This window comes from Rhipicephalus sanguineus, chromosome 1 (genome assembly GCF_013339695.2).
Source record: "Rhipicephalus sanguineus isolate Rsan-2018 chromosome 1, BIME_Rsan_1.4, whole genome shotgun sequence".
Classification (NCBI taxonomy): domain Eukaryota; kingdom Metazoa; phylum Arthropoda; class Arachnida; order Ixodida; family Ixodidae; genus Rhipicephalus; species Rhipicephalus sanguineus.
This window is the reverse complement of record NC_051176.1, coordinates 83,308,231-83,316,462: the sequence shown is the minus strand read 5'-3', so window position 1 is coordinate 83,316,462 and position 8,232 is coordinate 83,308,231. Positions and strand designations below refer to the sequence as shown.

Sequence of the window (8,232 nt, the reverse complement as noted above, 5' to 3'; positions counted from 1 at the left end):
GGGTAACTATGCAGCTCACGATGCTCAAATCAGCCAAAGGCCGTGCAGTTTTATGGCACGGTCATTTGAGTTTATGGCATCATTTTCCGAGAGAAGAGGGAGCACTTTTGGTTGGCTTTGAGAATTAATAGCAAATTTCAGGCCACCTACTGCCCTCTAATGTTTGGCTCACGTGTTCTCAGAAGCCTCGACTACCGATCCGCAATGTTTTCTGACTATGCTCAAAACGTTTTGCAAGGTCCCTTTAAGGTTAAACCTATCATTTGTTCCCAGCCGCGGCGGCCGCATTTATATGGAGGCGAAAGGCTTGAGGCCCGTGTACTTAGGTTTAGGTGCACGTAATCAACATCAGATGGTCAAAATTTACAGAGCCCCCCACTACGGCGTCCCTCATAATCATACCGTGGTTTTGCGGCGTAGAACCCCAACAATTATAATTACCATCATTTTCCTTCTATGCCTCGCTGCTTCATCCTCAATTTCAGTTTAAGGGGCGACGTCGCAATGGGAATGGTAAATTTGGTCAAAACGTTACAGTTTTCAATTAAATTTTTTTGCAATCCTGAGACCATCTTGCACGTCATGCTGAAATATTAGAACAAAATAAGCAGTAGAAGTTCAGAAAAAAGCACTTTACTAGTGTCCTGTCATCGAAAACTAAGAAAAAATTGCGCTTTAAAAAATGCAAATCTTGCACCTTTCTCTTGGCACAGTGCTGCCATATTGGCATCATTGTAAAGAGGAGAGATCGAAGCTGAAGATGGCTAAATACTGCATTTCTCCAACGAAAAATAAAGCCAGCTCTCTTCTGAGCTCCGTTTTCTTATCTTTGAGGGCCATTTTCTTTGAGCTCTGTTGTCTCAGCTTTCATTTTTCGTGCAGTTGCTGTCAGTCATCCCTATGCCATTTCACAAAAAATAAAGACAAAACAATTCCGTTTTTTTGCGCCTGAAACGTTGATGAGTGCCGTAAAGCTGTCCATGTTTGTCTGCACATATTACAGATTTTTAGAATTTTTTTTGTAAAAGTTGTTAATAAGACAATATGTACAGGACATTTAAAACTTTTTGTGTGCTTATTTGAACATTTAAAAAAATAAGCCAATAGCTTTACGGCACAGAATGGGGCCTAATTCATTGATTAATTTTGGGAGGACAATAAGAGTCTATCAAGTGTTGTAAATCAAAAACTGTAACAGATAGCTCAAAACCGATTTCAGTTATGATATCAGCATAACATATCACATTATCACATCTGCATGCCAAATTTTATCACTTTGTCCCCATGAATAACAAAAATAGTTTTCATTGCCACGTCCCCCCTTAAAAATGTAAATTTAAGAAATTAAGAAATTTAAGTTCAAGAAAGGCTAGACCATTAGGCCGAATTTCTCATAGAATACGACTCATTGCCGTATGTACAGCCGGCTGAATTGAAGTTGTGCGTTGTCTGCACCAGGTGAGCGGCTTCACCCAGTGGCTGTCGACGCAGCTGCAACGGTACGCGATGAGCCAGCTGGTGATGCAGTTCGTCTTGGCCCTGTGCTCGTCCCTGCTCACCGAGTTGGTCAGCAACACGTCAGCCGTCTCCGTCCTTCTCCCGGTGGCCGTCGACATTGTGAGTGCACTGGATGTCGCATCGATGCATATGTTGATCTCGTAGAGGACGTTCGTTGATCTGAGGAGAAATTATCTTGATAATGTCACAGTTACTTCTTCCCTCGTCATCGTGAATGTCAAAGGAAGCCGCAAAGCTCGAGAAAAAACGAAGAGGGCACTAAGGTAGTAGTAGTCCTGGCACAGACTGGACAGTCTGGACACAGCAGTCTGGACAGAGAAAAGGGCACATGCAGCGCTTAGTTCCAACATCTGTGTTCCTAAAGAACAGTTGTAGCAGTCTGACTGCAAGGCATGCAAGCATTTTTTATCATGATTCAATGACACTTGGTACATGAACAGGCAGACAAAAGTACAAAAAAAACATACGTAATCCTGTCATGTCTACGCCACAGCGGACGTATGTACATACGTGATTACTCTTCATTAGACAGTACCAATGACGTAATGCTAGTGCATTACGGTCTAGAGCGTCCCATCACACCTGCTTAGGAGATATCCCTAATCAATTAAATCGCTATGTTTGCGAAGAATTCATGTGCGCATAATGTCCGAGCCACGGGCGGCTCACACTGCTGACAATATTCTTCCCATTCTTGATTTTTCTTTCGTTCTAAAGTCAAGGTTGCCTTCATGCTTATGTTGTTCACACTTAACACACCTACAAACTTGTTAAATTGGCATTTTATTCTTCTGTCGTTGCCTTTTGTAGTGGTGTGCAAAATTACACAAAAGAAATATCCTATATAGGGTTGCATTGACTGCGATGCCTCCAAGGCGAATGAAAAAAACAAAAAAACAAAAAGCTTATAAATCAGCTTACGGTGCGTGGTTTGTTTACGCAACAAAATTGCTTTATTATGTTTGATGTTATAATAAAAAAATGAGGATCACTATATATTAGTTGAAAGTGCAGCCCAATCACTCCTATATTAGCTATACTTATGATTTCTTATAACAGTGTCTCATTTCCGCGCTTTCGTGAATGCTCCTGTTTAGTGACTCATCCTAAAGATGAGTGCGGGGTTGATTTCAGACCATACAATTTTTCACAGCTACAGATCACATCATCTTATATTTCGCGAGCACCAATGTACGCAAAGTAGCATACGACTATCGAACATAGCTTTGTGGCATTGTAGTCGCATTGAAATGCCGTGATTGGAATATAAGGCACATCTACTTGTGTGTGTTAACGACATGTGGATGAGTATTGTCAATTCGTTAGCGCTGCAACCCGAACGATTAAAAATCATACAGAAACGATGCACAACTTGCTCATCGCTGGACCAACGCACTGTTGTTTTAGTGGTGTTCGTGTGTACGTAGCAGTAACTCTGAGGCAGCCTGCCCACGGTAAACAATGGCATCCTTATAACGGCAGTGTTACTGATGTCGTCCTGTAGTAAAGCCATCTCCTTCTGATAAAACATCTTTACAAAAATCTCGCTTGACACGTCTATTTACGATTGAAAGCTCTCGCGCCAAAGATGGCCTGAGGTGTGTCACTGTCGCACTAAAATAAAAATCTGACTGCGACCACGAGGTCACTCACTTAGTACGTGCCATCTGTCCTCGATATGAAACATTGCCATCCAAACAAGGAGGATGCTATGATCTGTTTTTCTCGCGATACAAGTTAAGCCCGACAATCCCTTGAAATACTGTCACATGGGGATGATAAAGTCACCGGTTATGCGCACTTTTGATGTTTCATTTCTTCCTGTATGCGTAGCATGCAGGTGTGTTGACACGTCGACGCCCAATAATGCCAAGGAGCTTTATTTTAAGTAATATTTTTCCTCGCGGGCTATCGATGAACTAATAAGGCTAGCGCCACCTATTGCAGTCTATGGGAAACACCAACTTCACAAAACCAACACGGAGGGCAGCACTACCTCACTTTTGCACAAGTGATAGTCGTCCCGTCTCACCAAGGCCAACTGTCGACGTGAGATGCAACGGTGTCAGCCACTAGCCTGAATACACCCAGAGGAAGAACAGGTGCTAACGTTGTACATCTCGATACATATGTATCTGCTGTGACAAATCAAAAGTAGTGGTTTGAGGATAGGAAACAAGCTTATTTTCTGCAATCGGTAAGGCAGCAAGGCACGGCATCGTCGTTGGGGGGGGGGAAGAGGAGCGAAAGAAGAGAGCAGAAAGGAGAGGTCACCGTCTCCAGATACGAGAACCCACAACACGGGGCGCGCAGTCCGGGGTACCTCAAGAAATCTGTGGGTGTCCGACGGCACGGGGAACCGACCCAGTGCTTACCGTATTGGAGGCGGACGCTTTGACCACTTAAATACTGTTGTGACAAAATCTCCTTCCAAGCCACGAATGTTTTTGCCTTTTCCACGCAAGTGGAAAGCGCAAAAACATGCACGAAAGTAGAAAGAGCGATGACAGTTGTGTGTGGCATCCGACTAACGGATCTTGTTTCATTTGTCCGTTATATACTGTATTTGTGCGGCGAGTGTCAGATCCTTGACTGGAAGAGAGAAGTATGCGGACAGTGTACGGTTTTAGAAATGTTTTTTATGGCTTTTCTACTTATACAGGGTGTTTCAGTTAAAAAGCACCAAGCATTAAAAAATTAAACATAGGCGCTACGCGTCTCCAATTAGCGTGGTATTGCTCTGAGCCATATTGAGCACGCCAGAATATTTTTTTCCAATCCGACAAGCTCGGCAGTTAACAAAGATTGCTTAATGAACTTTTTAAATAGTAACTCTAGAGAAGTTTTCAATCCAGAGGTTGTAGCGCTTGTTCAGGAACATCGATTTTTTAAATCTATGCTAAGATAACTTTATCTATAAGATAGCTTTATCGTTGAATAATGTTTTTGTGTTGTAGAAATGGTATGCTCCTTTTGTCGCTTAACGTCCATCGCAGTCACCGATAGCCTGTTCAATCGACCTCCGTGCGCAAAGCAGCCTTTGATAATTCGTTCAACTTACATTTGAGGGCACTTAGAGAGCCGCGCATTAGGAGGCAGTCACTTGGTATTTTTTTTAATTCGTGCGCTTTAAAGAAAGGTTGGAAAAAAACCAAGCAAGGTCTTAGCATTGATTAAAAAATTCGATGTTTTGAACAGCTCTACAATTTTTGTATTAAAGATTTTTCTCTAAAATTACTATTTTAAAAGTTCATTATCATTAAACAATCTTTGTTAATTACTGAGCTTGGCGGATTGGAAAAAATATTCTGACGTGCTCTACATGGCTCAGAAAAATACTGCGATAATGGGACACGGGTAGCGCCTATGTTTAATTTTATAATACTTTGTGTTTTTTACCTGAAACACCCTGTATAAGTTCAAATTTTATTCTAACACTATGATTGTGAGGGTACGTTGTTGCTACATATAACTAGTATTCCTAGTCATGCATTTGCAGAAATCAATATCAGTAAGGAAATGGCCCCCAAAAATAGACATATTTACAAAATGTTGTACGTCGCATGGTGTGGCATATAATAGCACGTGCGGCAGCTGCTATACCAGCATAACCTTGCTGAAATAAAACGCAGGCGGTGACAACCCCGTGCAATCCGCTCTACTTCGCAATACCGGTGACAGTGGCCGCCTCCACGTCCCTCGTGCTGCCTACCTCGGGAGTCAGCCTTGCCGTGCTGACAAACCTCGTCGACATCGGACCTGTGCAGTTGGTAAGACTTGTTCATGTATGGAAACGCCTCCGCGTAACCACCCTCGCTACCCCCAACCAGTACCACCACCGTGCGTTAACATTACCGTTACCGAAAAAAAAGTAACACACGTTACTTCTGCCGTTACTCCATGGTCAGAAATTTTAATCAGTATGCGTTCGCTGCAGAAACCGGGAATAATAATTTAATAAAGCTCATGTTTGTATTTCTCATAAAACATCTAGCCCAAACAACAATTTTAGTTGAAGTACTGATATAATGAAAATACTTTGCACAAGTGTGCCAGACTTTAGCAATGTTATGGTGGCCTAAAGTTAAATGTAGAGTTCTATTTGATGGCTTATAATTTTGTGGCACATGGTCAAGCCATTCCGTAAAGTAACATTGAACAGAATATAATATTCCTTCATCAACGCTCTCCGTAGAGAAAACACTCCTGATGTCTCAGCTAATTTACAGTAGTTCTGAGCGTGCTTCTATAATGACGTTCAAAACACATGCGTAGATTTTGTAGGAATAAAGAAATTAAATTGCGTAGTTTGGGGAAGAAATATTTGCAGCATAAAGAATATTTGCCCCTTTGACCTATATAATTACCGCGAAATTTCCGAGTGTTTAGGGGAAGGCGTTCAAGGTCAGCCTCGTTCGCTCACGAATTAACAACCACAAACGCATATCCGCAGTTGCAGATAGAAAGAAGCACATTTTATTTTCAAAACGAGCCTGATAAACAGCGCTGTAGTATTGCAGGGACAACTTGCTAACAACTGCAACTTGTAGAATTTAAGCAACAGCTCTACTTCAAAGCTGTCGGCGGACAGCTTGTCTCGATTCTTAATGAATACGTCCGCACCTAAGGTAAATAGGCGCTCGACGGACGCATTAGATGACGCTCCTATTGTGAACGCCTGACAGAGCGATGGCAGCACGGCACTGAGACAAAAGAATAGCTCTGGGATTGCGGCGCCTACGAGACGAATGAGTTTTATGTTAAACTTCCGGCATAATTTGAATAAAAAGTACCTACGGGACACCTAACGTTACCTAAAAAATGTTTACGCGAGGACGTTACCCGTTATAGTTCCGGAATGGTGACGAGTATGTTACTAAGTTGCCGACAAAAGTAACGCGCTGTCGGCAATGCCGTTACTTGTAAAGCGTTACCACCAATTCGGGTTGCATCTGCTGCGGGCGCTGCGGGGGCCTAATCCTACCCAGAAAGCACCGCGCCCTGGTCGTGAGAGGCGGCATCAAAGGAGGTTGGCTTGCCGAGGCTAGCAAAATCACGTGACGCTACCTCCTAGTTTCTTCTTTCCTCCATTCCCGCTCCATTACGTGCACCAGAACAGCGGACGTGTTAAAATCTTTAGTAAAACTCGTAGAGGGAAGTTCTGGTATCTAAATTTTATTAAGGAACCTCCGGTCGCACTGTACTTCTACTAAATGTGTATAGCCTACCGCGCAAGTTCAAGCATCATACGACTTGCTCGCTCTTTGCGTGCTCAGATTTCAGGGACTGTATACTGTACATTATGACGTACTGTATTTCTCGCAGCTGGTCTTGGGTTTGTCACTGAAGTTCGTCGCTCTCATCATGATCCTGCTCACGGTGAACCTGAACACGGACTTTCACCGACTGCCGCAATGGATATTCACTGAGCGCCGGAACCAAACGGCCACCACTATATTTTAGAAGCCATCCCGACACTCGTGTTTGTCGACTCCGCTGTTCCGCATCTTCTTGTTTGGTTATTGACGTCTGCGAAAGTGATCTTTGTGTTTAGGCAGAGTAGAAGTGGATGTGGTTTCGTTAGCGCTGCATCTATAAGTTTTGTGTTACTATAGATGCCGCAACGTGAAGATGCACATACCCATGGCTTGTGCATTAAGAAATGTGGTTTGCAATCCACGCCTCAGAGTCTTCTGAAACGTTCCTAAAAGACCAATAGGGAAGCCCACTGAACGGATGTAAACAAGCATACCGGCGACAGTTCGGAGCTACATGAAAAAAAAAATGCTTGGGGAGGGCAGTGTGGACTTGATATTCACAGCTAAGACTCCCGCATATGCGAGTTCCTTAATTTAATTTTGGAACCCGCAGAAGTAAACGAGACTGCCATCTGTGAAAGATAGCATACTTGTAGACCTTCAGGTCGATTTATTGGTGCGGGGAACATTACTTGCGCAAGAAAATTAATATAGAGAATCTTGTAATTATCGGATATCACTAATGGACTTTCTGTTTACCTTATCGTACATACTGCAATTTACAATGGCAGCTAGTGAGTTTGAGTTAGCAAGGCGCACCCACTTCAATGTGAGTCTGTCACCCCATATAACTAAAATTAGGCCGCATCTTCCCGATTGTGAACTACATGCCGATCTGAGATCCCTATAGTAAATCCTCGCTGGACTTGATAGAAGGGAACAGCAGATTTATGTAAATATAAGACGCTTAAGCAATTTAGCTTCTCGATGGGCACCTTTGAAAACAACAAGGAAATCACATACACAGACCTAGTTTTGCGTGATCACAGAGCTTGTAACGCCCCTCGATAGATGACGAGCTGGGATGCGCAAAACGTAATTATTGTTGCAGTAATTACCACCTTTCATTTTTACTCATATGCTCGCGCTCAATCGCTTCGTCTTTTGAACTTCAGTTACAAGGTGAAGTAGTGACCGAGTATACTAAAGCTGCGTTAATCGCTCACGTTTGGTTATGCACTCTATTTTGAATATATTTTTTTTCATTTTGTAGATTATGCTTATGCTCGTACTATGAACGGCTCCACACCGCAGTGCTTGAAATACATGTTATCTACTAGATATGAAGAAGCAGTGAAATCTAAAAAGAAACTTAGAATAAGCTATAGGGGCGTACAAAGAAAAATGAAGACAGAGAAAATGTTATAGAGGCGAAAAGAATGACTACTCTAAGGGT

At 42.6% G+C, this 8,232-nt stretch overlaps 1 protein-coding gene across 1 annotated transcript; it reads left to right on the top strand.

The window, feature by feature from the left end:
• The first annotated feature begins 1,436 nt into the window (after positions 1 to 1,436).
• LOC119386104 (solute carrier family 13 member 4) lies at positions 1,437 to 7,994 on the top strand. The gene is made up of 3 exons (XM_037653452.2): positions 1,437 to 1,617; positions 5,151 to 5,288; positions 6,844 to 7,994. The coding sequence occupies exons 1-3, from the start codon at positions 1,507 to 1,509 to the stop codon at positions 6,979 to 6,981; spliced, it is 387 nt and encodes a 128-aa protein (XP_037509380.2). The 5' UTR covers positions 1,437 to 1,506; the 3' UTR covers positions 6,982 to 7,994.
• Positions 7,995 to 8,232: the final 238 nt, after the last annotated feature.